Source organism: Oculina patagonica, chromosome 1, assembly GCF_052425735.1.
Source record: "Oculina patagonica isolate OP01 chromosome 1, crgOcupat, whole genome shotgun sequence".
In the NCBI taxonomy this organism is placed as follows: domain Eukaryota; kingdom Metazoa; phylum Cnidaria; class Anthozoa; order Scleractinia; family Oculinidae; genus Oculina; species Oculina patagonica.
In genome coordinates this window covers 29,480,807-29,501,170 of record NC_135758.1, presented here as the reverse complement: position 1 = coordinate 29,501,170, position 20,364 = coordinate 29,480,807, and the positions used below count along the sequence as shown (strand labels likewise).

The 20,364-nt window shown below is 38.6% G+C and overlaps 1 protein-coding gene and 1 pseudogene across 2 annotated transcripts in view; one reads left to right on the top strand and one right to left on the bottom strand.

Moving 5' to 3' along the window:
- Positions 1-1,429, bottom strand: part of LOC144662593 (uncharacterized) — a 55,666-nt pseudogene extending 54,237 nt beyond the window's left edge. The window contains exon 1 of the transcript XR_013572478.1: positions 1,332-1,429. The product of XR_013572478.1 is annotated as an uncharacterized LOC144662593 (transcript). The remainder of the gene's footprint in view (positions 1-1,331) is intronic.
- LOC144662696 (U3 small nucleolar ribonucleoprotein MPP10-like) lies at positions 1,402-14,148 on the top strand. The gene is made up of 7 exons (XM_078523557.1): positions 1,402-2,385; positions 3,136-3,418; positions 10,564-10,705; positions 11,489-11,556; positions 12,083-12,220; positions 12,630-12,740; positions 13,581-14,148. The coding sequence occupies exons 1-7, from the start codon at positions 1,436-1,438 to the stop codon at positions 14,061-14,063; spliced, it is 2,175 nt and encodes a 724-aa protein (XP_078379683.1). The 5' UTR covers positions 1,402-1,435; the 3' UTR covers positions 14,064-14,148.
- The last annotated feature ends 6,216 nt before the right edge of the window (positions 14,149-20,364 follow it).

Here is a 20,364-nt window from a genome sequence, read left to right as displayed (position 1 = left end):
ATCAGAAGAAATTATACAAGTCATATAAATTATAATTTCTCATTTAAATGGTAAATCTGCATGTAAGGCTGGCTGCTTATTATCCAAGGGCTTTTTAAATCTGAAATTTGAGGAGGTTAATGAAATTTTTTTAACTGGTCTGACACTGAAATACTGAACGTAATATACACCATTCAAAAAACTAAAACAAGACATTTCCGCCGAACATCTTCGGTCTTCATCGGTTTCAAATGAGGAGGTTGTACTATAATTTTAGTGGGCTTATTTTTGCAAGTTTATTTTTGCACTTGTCATAGTGTTATGTGCAGTGCAACTCTCCTCTCAGGTGTACATAGGCTGCAGTTAAAACCCTGGGGGAGAGGGTAGGCAATTTGTGATGGACTAGCAACCCATCCAAGTCACTTGTTTAACCATAAAGAAAGAAACTGGAGCTTCCAGGCTCCAAACAAACTTAATTACTATTATTACATTTTGTTTTCTTTGAAAGACATTGTTATCTTTTTCAAAAGGTTCTTAAAAAATAAGATGTTATCAACAAGCTGGCTATGCAAATATGTGGTTTTATTCACCAGAAAGGCAGATAAAAATGATTGAGTCAAGCCTGGCCTGTTGAATGATCCCTATTAAAGGGTACATGTACTACATATGTGTAGATAAAAAAAATGACAAAAGCTAAGGCAATAATGACTATAATTGTCCTAACCTTGCCTTAGTATTTTAATTTAAAATGAAAGTTTAAAATTTAAAAGGAAATCTATTAAGCAAGTAGTCACTCAGGCTAGTAAAAATAACAAAATATTAAATAGTTTGATGATAGTCGCTTCTGTCATGTAGAAATTTAACCAGGAAAACAGATGGTTTTCGACCAAAGCTGTACGTCTAAAGCTACAAAAATCCCTCGTATTCCTTGAATATTTTCATAAGAATGAATCAATTATTGGACGCGTACTCGATATATTATTTGTTAGATTCATCAAGCCTTCCGGTATGCATGCACGCTGTCTTTATATTAAAGTACAGTTTCTTCCTTTACAAATTTAATTCGTACTTAAGGTTAGAATCGCCTGAACCAGGGTGTCAGTTTAACGCCGCAAGCTATAAGACAGAAAGCATTTTCTGTACTTCTGAATGGCAGGACGTGACTCAGTCAATTAAATCCTGTTTGCTTAGAATCATTCATTGAATCGAAAATCAGCGCCTTCTGGGTGCGACGATTTTTCTAGTCTGGCGACTCGACCGCGTTGAACGGCAAATTCTAAGACGGTTTTAAGGTTTTCTTGTACATATAACCGTTACTTAGACATATCAAGAAACAATTAGTGACTTCTTACCTTTCCTTTTCCCTTTCGAAGCATCTTTGGCCGGATTCTTTTGCTGTGAAAATGTTAATTCGTGGCCGTCGGAATCCGCATCCGCCATTTCAGGAAAAGAAGAAATGACAGCACTCGACCCAGACCTTTCAGTCCAATTTTCTAGAAAAGGACTGGAGCGAGCTCAAAACAACATGGCGGACGACAACAGCGAATCTGTTCCCCTCGTGGCTGTTCTTTCGGAGTTTGAAAGCGCTTTTGATCACCCAGAATCGTATCTTAAACCTCCTGCTAGTCTTCAGAAGAACACTCTATCTGCAATCAAGCAAATATTTGACTTTTGCAAGAAAGATGAACTGAATGGCAAGCGTTCTCTTGAAAGCACGTGCCCTCTGCTGGAACTATTGGTGGACAATTTTGATGATGAGCAGATATGGCAAGAAATTGAACTGCAGAATGCTCCTTTGTTGCGTGTCCTAAAACAAGACATTCAGGATTTAAAAGAAAAAGCTGATCAGCTTTCTCTTTTGTCAGGAAATAGTGATGCAGTGAAAGGGGATCATTTAGATGATTTAGATGATAGTTATCATGAAATTGTTGGTGAAAAAACCAATGGATTTGAGGAGAGTGCACCAGAAAGTGACTCAGAAAACGACAATGTTAATGAGGGATTAAGTCTTGATGAAAATTCTGATGATCAAACAGATGACGACGACGATGATAACGATGACGAAGATAATGAGGATGATGATGATAACAATGACAGTAACAAATTAAAGATTTCTAGTAATAATAGCAAAAAACAAAATCCATCAAAGAAAAAAACTCAGGTTGATGACACATTCTTCAAGCTTTCCGATATGCTTCAGTTTTTAGACAAAGAAGACAAAAGATACGAAAGAGCGCATAAAAAGAAGAGCCAAAAGCAAAGTGATGATGATGACGATGATGATGATGACGAGATTAACAATGAACCTATTGATTACTTTATTGACATGGACAGTGATGATACAGAAGAAGAGGAAGATGAAGATTGGAACAAAGCTCTTGGTGTAACAGAGTCACTTCTGGGAAGGTGCATATCTGTTTCCTGTGCATTTTTATTTAGTAAACAAAGAGAAAACAAATATATCAGACAATATTGAGCATAATAGCTAGTAAAAGTTTACATTTTTCTCGAAAGGCATGGGTGACGACTATTTGGCTATTATGAGCTGAGAAAAAAATAATGTACCTACACTCATTGCTACATGTATTTTATGCACCTGGAAGTAAAAATGTTTGCTGTATTTAAATTGGTTTGTGCTAAAGGTTTTGTAAAATTAGTTTCTAACACTACAGTGTAAGAAACTTAATGACAATTTAAAGAAGAATATAATGCTGACATACAGTACTGTTCGCTTACATTTCAGCATCTACATTCATTTCACACACGTATATGTTTTAAAATTTACATGTGTGTAATAGAGAGGCTTGATTACACACGTAAGGAAAAGTTCTTTGTTAGTGATGCACCATTTATTTAGGCCTGTCCACCTTTTTCATTTCATTTGGTGCAGCAAAGTGCATTTAACTAAGAAGTGGCAGATCCAGACCTTCAGGTAAGTGGGAGCTTCGATCATCCATACCCTGAAAAAGGAGGGGAGGCTGCTCTGGAAAATAATATTTTTCTTGGCCCTTCGGTCCTCGGTTTGGTCTAAAAATAAGGTGAGGGCCCAGGCCACCCCGGGCCCCTCCCCTACATGTAGATCCACCACTGCCTAACTAGCTAACTAAAGTACCTATAGTAGTCCCTAATGAGGTCTCTGTTATTCTTTCTGAGTAGAAAAAGGGAGTTAAAACGAAAAGACAAGAGAAGTGGAAAGTCTGCCAGGAAAATGAAGTATGCAGACTTTTTTGATCCTCCTGATGGAGAACCAAATGTAAATAAAGGAAGTGGAGAGGAAAGTGAGGAAGATGACGAAAATGATGAAGATGAGGAGATGGAAGTTGATGATGAAGGTGCAGACGAGGAAATAGAAGATGCTGCTGCTAGCAGTGACGATGGATTGGACACTGATGAAGAAAAGTCTAAAGCAATCTCAAATTTTGAGAAGAAACAACAAAAGGTAATGTTTATAGTACACATGAATACAGTCAACTCTATCTTAATGGACACCTTTACAACACAGACACCTCAGACTGTAAAACAAACACCTGGTGTTGGTCCTGTCCCTGCCGTTTTTCAGTAATTTAACTGTAACTAACTCCCTATAAGTTGAACACCTCTCTAAGACGGACAGTTAGAGCCAGTCCTGACAGTGTCTGTCTTAGATAGAGTCCACTGTAATACAGGTATTCTATGTTGAAAATTCTTTGTGTCAGTGATACATGATGTGCGGGAACAGGTCACCCAGGTCACCATTCTAAACAAGGTCTGTTTTTGTCAATAATGACTGTTATACGTAGTACCCCAACTGGCATCTAATTTCTCTAAAATATCTAGAAACAATGAAGTCATGAAAGTAATAGAAGGACTGGGTCGAGGCATGCGGAGGCTGTAGACGTGTTTCAAACTGCTCCGCGTAACTTCGTCAATTAATGATGTTTTTAGGCCTTAAACTCTTATGAATCCCAAGCGAACTAGAGAAAGCAGTAATTCGAGCGCGTCTGGTGCATCGCCCGTGGAAAAACGAGCAAGAGAGTTTAACTCGGGTACCTCGCCCGAGCGATCTACTGAGGTCTTCGAAATGTCGGCGGACGCCTTGGAGACGAAATTAGATCTTATCTTAAAAAGATTAGAGATCATGGACAATAAACTTGAGGAGATAAACACTAAGGTGTCCAACCTGGAGACCAAATTCAACTCATTAGAAGGCAGAGTGGAAAAATTAGAAGATGCTCATTCGACCACGAGGACGGCCGTACAAGAGTTACAAAATGGCCTCCAGGAATTCAATACGCAAGTCAACGAAGCGACAGCGGCCCGAGAAAAGGCGAGCGAGTTCTGTGAGAACAGGTACAAAGAATTGGAAAACAAACTGTTGTATGCTGAAGTGTATCAAAGGCGAGAAAATTTGCGTTTCTACGGCATTAGCGAGGAAGAAGAAGGCGGAGACTGTCGCATGGTGCTTAATTCTTTCCTGGAACAGCAATGTGGTGTCCAAACAATGGGTATCGAATTTCAAAGGGTCCACAGGATCGGAAAGCCTCATGATGATGGAAGCCCTAGAGCAATAATCGCTCGGTTTCTTAGATATAGCGACAGAGAAGCAGTTTTCTCAAAAGGAAAGTCGTTGAAAGATTCCGGGTATAGGATCGCTGCAGACCTGCCAAAAGAAATAGTTAACCGAAGGAAGCTCCAGTCGAAGAAGCTGGTCGATGCAAGAAAAGCGGGTAAGATCGCGTATTTCAGCCGCGCTGAACCTGATAAATTGTATATCGATGGACACTTAAACCCACTTTAATTATTGACGTTTACTTTTTTGTTTGGATTGTTTGATGCCTATATTTAGGCACAGCTTGAACTTATATTGAACGCGAATTTGTAACTAGATAAGCTTGCCTCAGTCGTAAATGGCCTTGCTTTCTCCTTATTATGATTTAATAGACGAAGTTATGGGGAACAAATAACCGTTGTAATCATCATTTCCCCTCTCCGCTTAGTTTTCGTATTTAGTTTGTGTTTATTTTTATGTTGTTTTTTGTTTCAATCAATTTCCTCGAGTCGTTCTACGGTGGCACAACAGTGTTTCTGGTCACCTTTTATGTTCTGTCGTTTTCGTTATTCGTTAGTGTCTTGTAGGGTGTTAATTGCAAATGCAATAAGGGAGAGTGTTAATTTTTTTTTTCCGCAAACAAACGCCTGCTTTACGCAATATTTTTCTTCACAACTTTTGTATGGAAATGAATTCAGGTAACGCTTTTTGTTATTCCATTGACAGCTGCATTGGTGGCCTTTTACAAATTCTAAAAGTTGTGGTAAAATCATGACAGCAAGCAACTTTGCATTTAAACTATTATCCTTAAATGCTCGTGGGATTCGTTCTTTTGAAAAACGGAAAGCAGTATTTGGATGGGTAATGAGACAACAAGTCGACATTTGCTTTATTCAGGAAACCTATAGTACTAAGGAAGTTGAAAATGTTTGGAAAAAGCAGTGGAAGGGTGAGATGTATTTCTCGCATGGTTCTGTACATAGCAGAGGCGTGCTTGTTTTAATTAAAAATAATTTGGAATTCCAAATCAAGTCCATGCGGCAGGACAAAGAGGGTCGTTTTATTTTTCTCGAGGCGCTGGTGCAAGATCAAAAGTTTTTATTAGTAAACATCTATGCTCCAAACAAAACGAGTGAGCAAACTCACTTTTTCGACAAAATCAAGGAGGAATTGGATAACATTGATATAGATGACGACTGTAGAATAATCATTGGGGGAGATTTTAATGTTATTTTAGACCCCAACCTTGATGGCTGTGGGGGCAAACCAAAATTAAAGGAATCAGCTAAGCAGATTGAGAATATTTGCTTACTGTACGATCTAGTAGACATTTGGCGACTTAGGAACCCAGGAATAAGACGTTTCACTTGGACACAGAAAACTCCTGTGATCCAAAGGAGGCTTGATTTTTGGTTAACCGATAATGCCTTGCAGGAGGAGATCGATCAGGTGAGCATTATTCCTTCCATAAAGTCTGATCACTCAGCCATTCTGTTGTCAGTTAATGGAATAGAAGAAAAATCACACGGTCCTTCCTTCTGGAAGTTCAATGCAAGTTTATTAGATGACAATGACTATGTAGCTCTAATAAACGATAGATACCAGGTTTGGGTTGACGAATTTAGGGATATACAAGATCCCAGATTGCTTTGGGATCTCATTAAATTCAAAATTAGACAGGAGACAATTTCATACAGTAAACGCAAAGCGAGGGAAAGGAAGGCGAAATTGACATCTCTAGAGGAAAAATTGACAATCCTTCAAGAGCTTTGTGACCAGGATCCATCTACGGATAATCTGAATAGGCTAGAGATTTTGAAAACCGAGTATGACCTTCAATATGAATACATTGCACAAGGCGCTATAATCCGTTCAAGGGCAAGATGGTACGAGCAAGGAGAGAAAAGCAACAAGTATTTTTTGAACTTGGAGAGCTCTAGGGGTAAAAAGAGCACAATCCGAAAGATTCTTAAGGAGGATCAATCTCTGACAACGAATCCCAAAGAAATAATGGCCGAACTTAGAAGTTTCTACTCAAATCTTTACCAAGTGAACTCTACTGGAGAAAGTGAAGCCTCATTAGACGCATTTCTTAACAGCGTATCCTTACCCACACTGTCTGAAACACAGAAAGAGAAGTGTGAGGTAGAATTGACTATCGGTGAATGTTTCAACATCTTGAATGGTTTTCAAAAGAACAAAACACCTGGTAACGACGGCCTTACAACGGAATTTTACTTAGCCTTTTGGCCTATTCTTGGAAAACATTTGGTAGCTTGTCTCAATTATGCACATAATCACGGAGAGTTATCTAACTCTCAGAAACAAGCGGTGATCACTTTATTAGAAAAGAAAGGAAAAGATAAAAGGCTGATCAAAAATTGGAGACCGATTTCCTTAATTAATGTGGACACCAAAATAGCCTCCAAAGCGCTAGCTAAACGATTAGAGAATATACTTCCTGACTTGATTCATTACAACCAAAACGCTTATGTGAAAGGAAGTAGCCAGCGTAGCTTGGCATTCTAGTCAGTCGGGGAGAGCGAGAAATCGCGCGCGCGAGCAAAGCGACGGCGGAAGGCAGAAGAAAAGAACGAACGCCAGCCGCCAGACGCCTCTTAAACGGGAGAAATCTTTTCACGTAATTATGTAAATGATACGCGTAATTTGTGAAGACCGGAAATAAAAAGGTGACGTGTTCTGTCAAACTCACGTGTGGTACAGGATGTACAAAACAAATAAACCCTGGGAAAGTTATCAGGCTCATATTCGTTTTTGCAAAATGTCTGCAAATTTGGGAGGTCCAAAGAAAAAATCATCTGCAAGTCGAAGCGGGGGAAGAAAACCAGTTAAAGTTTCTAATGATCACTGCCGAGTTTGTTTGCCTGCAATAGCATCCATGTGTAATTCACACTGCTTTGCTTCATTCGTCACTTGTCAAATGCTAATTGAGCGGCCTGAATGTTGCGTGCATGCAAATGAGTCATTTGAAATAAATTAAAGCCAACAAACCAATCACAGGACAGATAAGCAATTTTAGCCAATGGGAATTAGCGGCCTCTGGAGGCCGCTAATTCGAAAGATTTCTCCCGTTTAAGAGGCGTCTGGCGGCTGGCGTTCTTTCTTTCCTTCTGCCTTCCGCCGTCGCTTTGCTCGCGCGCACGAATTCTCGCTCTCACCGACTGACTAGAACGCCAAGCTACGCTGGCTAGAAAGGAAGATCAATATTTGACGCCGTCAGGACCATTGATGATGTATTAGAATATACAAAATGTAGTGATCAGTCGGGTATCCTTGTAACAATTGATTTTGAGAAAGCGTTCGATTCTTTGGACCATAGATTCTTATTGAAGGTCCTTCGCACATTCAATTTCGGACCATCTTTTATTCAGTGGATTCGCACCTTTTACTCAAACGTGTCTAGTTGCGTAATAAATAATGGATTTGCGACAAGTTACTTTAATGTTGACCGTGGTGTGAGACAAGGGGATCCGTTATCCCCTCTCTTGTTCATTCTTAGTTTAGAAGTTCTAGCTTGCAGTATTCGACAAAATGACAAGATTCAAGGGATCAAAATTGAGGATGAAGTTGTGAAAATCTCTCTTTTCGCGGATGACATGACATGTTTTTTGAGGAATAAGTCTTCGTATGAGAACCTGATTGTTAATTTAGATCTGTTTTCGAGATTCTCAGGTTTAAAATTAAATGAGGAAAAAACAAAATTTTTTTGCTTAGGGGTCCAAAATTTGTCTAAATCACCTCCCTATGAATTTAAACGCTCAATTAAGATTTTAGGCGTACACTTTGATTATGATCAACTTTCTAGGAAAAAGGATAATTTCGAGGCAATTATAAAGTCTATTAAAAAAACATTAGGCATGTGGAAATGGAGGGGACTCACACTTATAGGAAAGATACAAATCGTTAAATCTTTTGCTATTCCGAAATTTATGTCGAAAGCGTCGCTTATTCATGTGTCTAAAGATCTCATACAGGCAGTCAATAAAGAACTTTACAGCTTTATTTGGAAAGGAAAGGATAAGGTTAAACGGTTAGCTTTGATTAATTGCATTGAAAATGGAGGGCTTAAGATGCTGGATATAGAATCTATGGTTCTAGCGCAAAGAATAATGTGCGTGAAGAAGTATATTGAGGACTATGTTAGTCCCTGGAAGATCTTCTTAAACCACTATTTGAAAAAACTAGGCGGAAAGTTCATTTTGCAGTGTCATTTTGATTGCCCAAAATTGCCCATATTTTTACCCGAGTTTTACAAAGATTGTCTTGCTGCGTGGTCAACTCTTTCAAGTAAAGAAGTGGTTTCGTACGGGGATGTTATGAACCAATACTTGTGGAATAATAAAAACATTCTATGTGAAGGTAAATCTTTATATCATGCCTTTTTCCGCATAAACTGTGGGATAAGCAAAATCGGAGATTTAGTCTCTAAAGACAATACGTTTCTGGAAAGTGATAAAGTTCTCAGGTCAAAACTATCACCTAGTCAATTTTTCCTTTTAATGGGAGTAGTCAGTGCCATTCCAAAGGAATGGCGCTCCATTATCAAGGGTGAGAGTATATACCGTGAACCATACTCCTGCCCTGCAAATTCTTTTGAAGTGCCAATAAAGGGGGAAATGTTGGATATTTCTAACATTCCCTCCAAAATAGTTTATGAAGAGTTTCTTTCTCGTAAAGTAATTCCTCCTACTGCCCAAAAGAAATTTAAAAATGACTATCCAAATCTCTCCGTCGATTGGAAGAAAATCTATTCTCTAGCGTTTAGTGTTACTTTGGATACAAAGTTAAGAGCTTTTCAGTACAAATTACTAAACCATATTGTGTATACAAATGACAGACTTTATAAATTTAAGATTGTAGACTCGCCATTATGTGCTTTCTGTTACTCTGAAGATGAATCCCTCGAGCATTTATTGTTTCTTTGTAAAGCAAGCGAGGTATTCTGGAAAGAGGTATTGTCGTGGTTGGCCATCCATAAGAATGAAGTTTTAAATTTTTCTCTCACCGATGTTTTGTTTGGTAAGTTTGATATCGATACAGACTCTATGGTAGTTAACCATATTCTTCTTCTTGGAAAATATTTTATTTATAGGTGTAAGCTTGATAAGATTAAACCCTCTTTACCAGTTTTTAAGGCTAAATTAAGAGCTACTCTTAAATTAGAATTTTACATTGCCAGGAAAAAAGGTACACTTGCTCAACATTACAGAAAATGGAATATCTTTATTCCTGTATTAAGTTAGACTATTTCCTTTTTCCACTCTACCTTTTAAAAAAACTCCACCGAAAATATTTTAGGTCACTCTATTTTTTTGAAAACTGCTTTTTGACCTTTTGTTTAGAAAGCTGGTGTTTGCTTTGCATGTCTCTTTTTTCTTCTGCTCTCCATAGCATAATATACCTTGTTTATTTTTTAACGTGCTTTGTTTGTAGTAAGTAATGTTAAGCTTGTAATAATTTATTGTTGTAGTGTAAGTAAGTATTGTATTAGTGTAAGTAAGTAGCGTTAGGACTGTAAGTAATGTTTAAATTGTAAGTAGTGTTTCTTTTTTCTTTGTAATTTTGTACTGTATGTTTGTATGGCAAGAAATTAAAAATATTAAAAAAAAAAAAAAAAAAAAAAAAAAAAAAAATGAAAGTAATAGATTCAATCGTGTTTACCAAGGGATATTGCCTTCTTCTTTCCTCAGCTTCTCACAACTAGTGCTATGTGAAATTTATAGTTTAATGTGAGGAGAGTTTGCAAGTTCTTATCATTAAATGAAAAGTTAAAGCAAAGCAAATGGATAAGATGGCTATCCCTCTCTTCTCTGACCATTTAAGTCTCCACAAAGTAGACAAAAGAAGCCACATGGCTACTAATTTACATGTAAGCCATACGTGTAAACATTCACTGTCTTATCCTGTGTTTTCTAATGGATAAGCCTTTGGCTTTGTGTCAGACCAGTGGAGATGCCAAGTGCTCATTGACAATGATATTATAGATTTGATTGTTGTCTTTTTCATTTGCACCAATATCACAAATTTGTTTACAGCTAAAGGAGAAAATTGACAAGCTGGAGAAAGCCAACTTAGCTAAAAAACCCTGGCAGATGTCTGGTGAGACAGGTGGTAATGTTCGACCTGTCAACAGCTTGCTTGAAGAAGACGTCAGCTTTGATCACACAACCACTGCTGGTAAAAAAAATTATGTGTACACCTAATAATGATAATAATGACATATAGTGGCAGATCCGGAAAAGCTCAGGAGAGGGGGAGGGAGAAGGAGGGAGCAAATTTAAGAGTGGACTTTTCATGCTTGGAAAAAAAGGGGCTGGACTGAGGCTGGGTCTTTTTTGCAAAAAGAAAAGGGAGTCCAAAATTTCTTAAACCCTTTGGGCCTCATGCATACTTTTTTCCACCACAAGGAAGGGTTCCTTTCTTCGCCAATGATTATTGTTATTAAAAGGCATGGTTATTTTTTTAAAGCTTGGTATTTAAATTAATACTGACCATTCAGTGTTATACAGTAGAACCCAGATATAATGAACCCCTTTTGTAACAAGGCCCCCAGTATAAGAAACGATATTCTTCAGCCCAGAGAACGTTACTAACAGTGCAATACATGTGATATATAACAGTCATAACAAAAACATATTCCCAGTCCCTTACCTCTTTATTTTATCACAGTTTCACTGTAGTTAGTGCTTCAAGGCATTTCCATAAACTCTGATATTTATCATCTTCAGCAGTTCATAACATCTTGATAACATCTTGGTTCATTCTGTCGATTTCAATTTTGTCTGGAGAACAGATTGCTTAATACCTGTAAGGACAAACAATATTTGAGCACAAGAAAAGATCCTGTTTTGTATTTTATTGTATCATATCTTACCTGGGATTACTGTGACGAAAATAAAATTATTAAAATAGTTTTTTTCAAGTTTTTAATCTTCAAATAATGTGTTATCCTTGTCACAGCTCCAGATATAACAGAAGAGACAACTAAAAACCTTGAGGACATAGTGAAACAAAGGATAAAAGATGAGGTATGTTCATCTTGCCAAATTAAATGTGTAGCATAATTTGATGCACAATACCCCAGGGGATGCACACTCCCTGTAGTGGAGTATATCCAAGGAAGCTCTGCCTAAAGGGTGTATCTTTTTCAGGCTTAGGGGAAGGATTTCACCAGTTGAAGTATAGGAATGTGTAGGGGGGAAATGTTGAATAGGTATTTAAAAGGCCCTTTCGAAAAGTATGTTAACAGTTGATTCATCTGAGTGAGTATTTTTAATGGAATACTCAAGTAACCGTTTAGAAAAAGGATTCAGTATTTTTGCTGAAGTTATGACAAAAAGGGAACGATCTTCCATAGGAGGTATATATAAAAGGATTACCTTTTCTATCAAAGAGTTTGGCCTCAGAAGGGAGCCTCCCCATATAATACTTTGCTGAGTACCTGCTCAGTGTTACAGTCTATTGTAGGTATGGCTCTGGTAGTATATCTACTTAGTTGACCCAATTATTTCCTTTAGACAGTACATTTTAAGTTTATGATTATTTTTATTGTAGGCTTGGGATGATGTGGAACGTAAAGTTAAGCCTGTCATGGAGCCATTTGAGTACAAGAAAAAGCTACCACTGGATCAAGAAAAAAGCAAACTGAGTCTGAGTCAGATTTATGAACAGGAATACCTCAAACAAACACAGGTAATGTAAATAACAAACTAGAAGATAAAGTTACATTTGGGTAATTTTGGGCTAATGGGAAGGGCGGATGCACATGTTGCATTACAATATTCAAAGTTCAGAAACATCATGCATGAATGAATGTTGGAAAACATGTTGTTTGGAATAATGAGAGGGGGAGAGGAAGGTGCTGTAACATGCCTTTAAAGAGACTTACTATCACAACAGCACTAGTACTGCAAGCTTGGAGTATTAGCAGGTGCACCGTAACCGGTAATATTATTCAACAAATGCGTGTGCTGCCCATATAAAATTATAGTCAATATGGTATTGTTATCCGTCATCCGTAAATAACACAAGCAACAGAGAATGCTACATTTTCATGATGAGTGTAAGTGTTATGTTGTTAAATTAAGTTGCTTTGTTGCAGGCGGAAGCTGAAGAGAAAGAAAATGAAGAGCATGTTGAAATCAAAGCCTTGATGACTAAACTCTTCGCCAAACTTGATGCTTTATCAAACTTTCATTTTACTCCTAAACCGGTAAGCTATCTTTTGATAAATAACTATGTTTTATTTTGTCTTGTGGCAAAAATTTATTATTCCGGGGTTAACATAGCGAAATACTCAACATTCCTTTATAGTTTTTAGCCAATATACTGCAATATTCAGTATTTGAGGGCAGTATTCAATGTTCAATATTTCGCTTCAATCCAGTTTGACACCACCACCTCAGCAGGGGGAATATAATGACCCAAAGATTTTTTCAGTCTGTTTGCAAAGGGTACAACGTTCATGTTAGCCTTTCTAAAAACTCTTTCCATACCTATTTTCCAACACATGTATGTTAGATGCTCCTACACTTTAGGTCGCCCTCTCCTAAAGACCTTAAATAGCTCTAACCGTGTGTGAAAACCATGAAAATGTACTTGTTTCTAATGCAAGTAAAAAAGGCCAATTACAGTCAGTAAGAGATAATATTGATATTATCGGCATAGTTAAAGTATTGTTATTAGATTTACTCTCCTAACATTTTGCCAGTTTTCCTAAGCAATTTGTCGGAATAAAAATAATTCCCCTTCTAAAAAGCTTAAGGCCTGGCCAAACGGAGACGTACGTATTGCGTCTCCGTTTTGCAAGGGCTTGCGTGCACTTGCGTTCACTTTGGTCAAGATCAAATTTGTGAGCGCAGGTTTTTTTACGATTTAGCCACCCAACGCAAGTCTGTACGCAAGTTCAACTTGCGACTAGTTGCGTCCTCTTGTGTTACCGTTTGGTCAGGGCTTTACAGTCAAATAAGAAGAAATGTAGGAGAGAAGGGAGATTCGGGGTACATCTCTAGTAACTTTGGTACGTAATTAAGGAGTTTTTTCTTCATTTCAGCTTAAACCAGAGCTTAAGGTTGTCAGCAATGTGCCTGTGATATCGGTGGAAGAAGTCGCCCCAGTGGCTTTTAGCGATGCTATGATGTTGGCTCCGGAGGAAATCCACGAAAAGAAGAAAGAACAGAAAGGCAGTACAGAGAAAACAGACACAGACAGAAAACGTGAACGACGAGCAAAGAAGAGGAGGCAACATGAGCGAGCTGTGTCAAAAGAGAAGCGGAGAAAACTCGTGGAAAAACTCAACCCTGGACTTGGAAACAAGCATTCTAAAAAGGCTGCGCTAAAGAAGCTGGAAAAAGATCACAAATCTTCGAAAAATGTGTCGGTGTTGACAGACGAGGGGAATGATAAGCCTGTGAAATCGTCAGCAGCTTTCTTTTCTCGTCTTCAAGACGAAGTCAGAGATCAAGTTAAAGCAAAGAAAGAAACGAAGAGAAAGAAAGAGAAGTCCGCTGTAAAAGTGTCGCAACTAAAACTTTGATATAGTAAACATTTCTGTATACTATAGGCTTTTTAAATTTTTTTTCTAGCAGCTGTTAAGACTGGTTTTCACTAGCGAAGCAAGCACAAGCGCAATCACGCAATAAGGACAAATTTTGACCCTTGTCCTTGTGCAAGCGCAAGCACAGACATCAAAATACAATGCGCTTGTTCTTTTGCTTGAGTCGAAGCCGTTTTCACGGTGAAATACGTGTTATCCTTGTGCTTGTTCTTGTGCTTGTCCTTGGGTCGCTAGTGAAAACCAGGCCTTAATGTCTGAAGCCAAGGTGATAACAGGATAAATATTTGAGCCGTTCACAGCTTAAGAAGCCTCAAATGAACCAATGGGGTGTGTGCTTGGGAAGAGTTTTTCTTCAGTCGTGCACGTGATTGGCTGAAGAAAACAATAGCTTAGCTTTTGATTGTTCATTGCATGTTGCACTAGCCTGCGTTGCAGGCGTCGAAAGGGGAGGGAGGGGGAGTTGGGAAGAGAGAGAGAAAGAGGGAAAAAACGGAGGGGTATATACAGGTCGGTTAATACTTAGACTTGCACCAAGTTGCCCTCTATTAAGGCTGGTTCTCATATGATCGCCCCGATCGCGTCTGTCGCTTTTGTCATTTGCAAATTCTGAGGCGATCGTAGGCGATCGAAGCGATTGGAAGCGATCGCCCTGATCGTCTGATATATGCAAATTAGGGTTAATTTAACAAGATAATAATAGACCATTTGCATTATGACGTAAAAGCGCAATGACTTCTGGTAGTTGTAGTTAGTTTCGCGGGAAAAAAACCATTTCTGCCTTATGATTGGCTAAGGGCAGCCAAGCGTGAAGGTGGACATCCAGGACTTTTATTTTGATGTGAAGTTGAGCTGCTAAGTTTACGCTCTTGTCGCTTCGAAATTTGTTTATACATTTATTTTTTCAGTTACCTGTCAAAAATATAGAAAACAGGATGATAGCTTTGGAATGAAAAATGACTGAGTTCTGTGTTTTAACCAAGACAGACAAACAAATGTTGTTCGTGTTCAAGCAAGTTTAATATGTACATTGTGCGGCGGAGTTGACTTGGTAGAAATTCATTCATCGCGGCCGGCAACTTCTCTTCGTAAATAATTTTAGCCTAACATCACAGCTTTAAAACATAGCGCACTGGAAACTTGAAAGGACGAGTCTACGATATAACTAAATTTGTGTGGAATCAAGTGAAAGCAAGGCAAAGATTGAATTTGTGACAGCTGTGGTTTCAATCCGAGCGAGGGCCGTGCGAGCTAATATAATTTTATTTCCATAATCTTGTTGATAAACGATTACTTGTGAGACTCGAAGGGTGAGCCTCAAAGATTTTTACGAGTGAAGACATCATGTACTGTACTCCCCCATGTTTAGAAAGGGTAAAATATTGCGTCTTCGTATGCTATTTGAAAATACCTGGCAAGCAAAAGTTTTTAGGAATTTAATTAAATAACCGCGCGGACTCGAGTGGAGGAAACACTCGTTGAAACTTCACTACAAAATGCAACCCACAAAATATACAATTTCTTGCATAACTTTTTTTTTTTTCATTTTAACGGACTTGGTTTTATACTGAGAGGTTGCTTTATGCGCTTTAAATGTCGCCCCAGGGACGTCTTCTTCGGTGAGAGTATTTTTCTTTACCTCCATCACGATTTTCTTGGGCAAGCGGGCTTGATGACGATTCAAAATTTCCCGCGAACATAACTACAACTACCAGAAGTCTTTGCGCTTTTACGTCATAATGCAAATGGTCTATTCATGATCTTTTGTTTGTTCCCGCATATGAATATTCGATTTTATTCCGATCGACGCACGTGTGTTTTTCAAAACTCCGATATCACTTATGGCAGCCTTCGATGCAAAGGCAAAATTCGCGGTCACCTATCTTCTCGTTATTGCCGTTACGTTACGGCGAAGAAGCAAAAGGGAGGCCAAACGGAAACGTAGTTCTGGGTAATACTGATGCACCATGGGACAGTTTGGATCGCTTCGATCGTCTCCCTCTGTGGCAGTAGTTCTCATATAATCGTTCGAGATCGCCGCCGTCTGCGACCGATCGCCCGGATAGAACACGGGCGATCGCGATCGCCCCGATCGTCGCAGACGTCTCTGTAATGTTCTCATATGATCGCCGCGATCGCAAGCAAACTTTTTGAAGCGACAGAGACGATCGGGGCGATCATATGAGAACCAACCTTTAGCGAGCGAAGAGAGCCGCAAAGCGTCGCGAACCGACGACCGCGAGTGACCTAAACCGCGCGTCGAAGGACTTTGGGAAAGTTTAGTTAATACTAAGGGCCGAATCGCACTAGCGGACAAATTTTGTAACAATTGGTAGATTTCATCATTAACGTGTCACTTGTTACAGAAAACAAGTGCGAGCGCGTTTTTTGAGACCTAGAACTTGTCCAACATTTCAGGAAAACAAAGAAGCAGTTGTCTTATGATTGGTCCGCGTTGCACGCGCGATAGATGTTGTCAAACAATTGCAAAAACAAGTGCGAACGACTTGATGGACAAGGGCAAATTTTGTCAAAATGGACAAATCATCAAAGGGACCGAAGTCCTGCCTCAAGGCAGGACAATTCATGACAAGTCGCATTCCCATGCCCCTCGTAAATGCCAGATAACAATACGTTGTTGATTGGCTATTGTGTTTGGCCCAAATTGCACCGAAAAACAACACGCACTCAAAAGTTGCTGGGATAGTGATGTGGCTCTCACTATCATAATCAAGCCGCAAAATCTTTTCGCGAGAGGCAAAGCATATTTATAAGTGAAGTGTTTCGGCCAAATGTAAGAATGAGAAAAGAAAAAGTTGTCTTGAGACGACTCATTAGTCTACTGCGTGAGAACACGCGTACTTTAAATGCGAATTGTTTTAGATTTTTTTACCGCGTTGTACTGCATATTTGATGTTTGCCCAAGACGGCCGTGCTGAGAAATGTACAGGGATGGCAGAAGCACGTGCAAAGCTATTGTACTAATAATTACACCTTTTGTTTTCTTCAAAATGTCTCTGACTTGTCGCGACAATTTTGTTTTTGTAAAAAATGTTATGACATTTAAAACTTGTCCGCTAGTGCGATTCGGCCCTAAGTTACTTTCGAAGTCATGATTTTTGGAAATGGTTTTTTCGATTATAGTTTATGTATATAACAGAATCAAACACAACGTGATGTTATTTAACGGTCATGAGTCAACGCTCGTGTTATATCGTGACTAATTTACACACAAAAAATTGCAGTATAATCAGACCTCTAGTATAATACAGCGTGTAAATGAATAAGTTATGAATTCTAATATTAGGAAGTGTATATAACTTATGAATAAAAATTATGCATATCACAAGCAACGAATTTCGTGGTCGTGCAGGCGTAAAAGGGGGAGGGGGAGGTCCCCTCGGCTTTTTTCCCTCTCCTTTTTCCTCCCTCCCCCTCCCCTTCGACGCCCGCCACGCAGGCTATGGTCGTTCGCAAGGGAGGCTCTTTGTCAGTCGAAAGTCACTTAACACTTGGCGACGATTTCTGTGCCTTATGGCAACACACCGGAAGTATGATCAGACGACCTAGTGTTGTCCCCAAATTAAGCTCTTGATTTTTAATGCAGGCTCTGCATACAAGCAATCGTCTGACAACCTATCAGATCTAGGGAAGAGGTGGGTTTTTCTCCTATTGCAATAAGAAAAGCAATAAATTTGACATGTTTATACAGCTAATACTGGTAACTGCCTCTGTTTTTCATAAAATTGTAATGCTTCCTGTTGGCTCATTACAGAAGCTGCGTTTTATCCAATAAAGCAATTCAGAGATAAAAAATGTGGCGTTTAATATCCAGTAGGACAAGTGTTATCAATTAAATCCCATGCCTCAGTTTACAAGATCACTTCACTTGCAGAGAAAAGCTAGAGAAACATATCCAGCCTTACCCTGGATTCTTTGTTTCCTGAAGGTTCAGTTGTCGGCAAAAACCCGGTTTTCGCCAACCCGTGCACGGCCTTTCGTAATTCACGAAAAAAATAATATTGGCATTTCACGCTTCACGGAAATAAAAGAGAACGTTTTGGAAAGCCATGGTTCATAGCTGCTATGGAAATCACGATTTATGAGGAAAAAAAAAGAAATTTCACATTTCACGGGAAATAAAACGGGGCCGATCACGGGTCACGAAAATACCCTTTCAACCCTCAACAAAAAATAAACTGCACTAAAAGTACCGCCAAGGTATGGACAGACGAGTGAACGGGATCGGTAATTCTCAGGCCTGGGTAATTCTGTAACGCGGGCGATCGACCGCATAGGTAGGAATAATTAGTAATACGTGACCAAAAATCAAGTTTGACTCAACAAGAAATCGCCGCGTGAACACAAAGAAAAGTACTCCCGTGCAGTTTAATGGAACATCTAAACGAAAGAGACTAATTATATTTAAAAAGTTCCATTAGCTTTAGCAGACAGAAATTTCTAAATTTACTGCTCGCATTGTATCGTATGTCGTTTATCGGATGTCACGCTACAATATAACGCAACCTTTGTTGAAATAACAACGGGAAATCTAAAAAATTGGAAAGAAAATCAAAAGTTAATAATTTAAAAATGTTACTGCTGTTCAATTGAGCAAATCTATGAGGAAAATGTATTATTTGCATCTTTGTGACTCCATACTACCGTAGCACATTAATGTGAATTCCAAACTGATCCTCACAAAGTCAATGCTAATTTATGCAAGCAATAAATTTGCGTCTTATGTCAAAACATGTAAGCTGCAGCTGGATAACCGTCATTTCACGTACAAGTTGTCAGCTACATTTATTTACGTCATTTTTTGACAAATTTCCTGAATTAGATCCCCTTGTGAAGCGTCGCTTTTGCATGCATTGCGTGCCATTTATTTGTCTGAGCCGTAAATTTTCGAAAATTTAAGGTGGCTCTGAAACCACTCCAGAGAATTGTTTTTGACTTTGCAAAAATTTTATCTTAACATGCTGATCATTATTCAAAAATAAAAAAAATGGGGGTCACCAGACTCGTTTTTGAGTTATACACTTAAAGCTAACATTAAGGGTGTTTTAAACAGGTTATGTTGTTGCTATGGTTACGAGTGACGTCAAGAAAATACTCACAATTTGTTTATCAATGATTGGGCATTTGTTTGATACCATTTTTGTAGCGGGAATTGATAAATGTTTGTAGCACTGACCCATCAAACTTGAGCCTTAACCCAAGAAATTGATTCTGGTACGTTTCAGATTTTTTCAAAATATCTAACAATGATGCCTGTTGCTTTTATATAGGAGCCCTTTCGTGCAAAGCCTTTCTATGTAGTACACTGAAGGGAGTATCCCCCAGAGGCAACGTTTCCACTTTGATCATGTAAATCATGCCATTCAATTTTGTATCACATTGCCTGCTTTCACGTTGGAGGCAATTAAGTCTAAGATCCTATATAGGTATGGCCACAGGAAAGAGTCTGGTTTTTGAGGTTCTCAAATCCTTACCGGCAATAGAGGCCCTGTTAGGGTAAATTCCGACAGGCGACACGGCTCTGAAACGGCGACATGAAGGAGCTGAAATGACGACGAACAACAAGATGCTCCCGTGAAATAATGACAGCGACAAAGAAAAGAGCAAAATCGACATTGACCTTGTTAAGACCAAGAGCCCCCTAGGAAGGTGTCTCCTTCGTCTGTGCCAACACATCTAATTGACAGATTCAAGAATAGGGAATATTTGAGCAACAGAATTACGAGAACGCATTATTTTAGGTTATATGCACTCCGGGCTCAACCATTTCCGATATTATCAGTCGCAATGGACGAATTCGAAATTCCGACAGCGACACACGAAATTGCGACATGAAAAGGTTTGAAATTCAGACGGGGACACAAACACCCCCCTAACAGAGCCTCGCAATAGGGTATTATTTTTTCCCTTTTTGGCATTGTATTTTTGATGTTATCCTTAGACAGCGTTTCAAGTTTGTTGCTCATAATCCATCTTAATCTTCCACAGTCATAGATACCTGTTTCTTTATTATTAGTTTATTATTACTTCTTTGTGCTTTTCGACCTTATAAACTATATTAATAAAATTGCCCTTTTATTTTTTTTTAAAAAATGTGCATCTTAAAAATAACTTGAAAGAATTAATATAGGAGATTGGTCAAAGGTTTTCTCAATCAGGTAACAGATAAACCCCTTTCCAGCTTTGGTAAAATGTTGAAGTTTTGCTTAGTGATTTTTTTTATACTTTTTCACTTCAAGCCAAGAAAGATCTGTAAAAATAT

Bases quoted from the DNA above. Each gene is read 5' to 3' on its own strand.
- LOC144662696 (XM_078523557.1), top strand. From the start codon at position 1,436: ATGACAGCACTCGACCCAGACCTTTCAGTCCAATTTTCTAGAAAAGGA. The intron at 2,386-3,135 runs GTGCATATCTGT...CTTTCTGAGTAG, and splicing joins ACAGAGTCACTTCTGGGAAG to AAAAAGGGAGTTAAAACGAA. The intron at 12,741-13,580 runs GTAAGCTATCTT...TCTTCATTTCAG, and splicing joins TTCATTTTACTCCTAAACCG to CTTAAACCAGAGCTTAAGGT.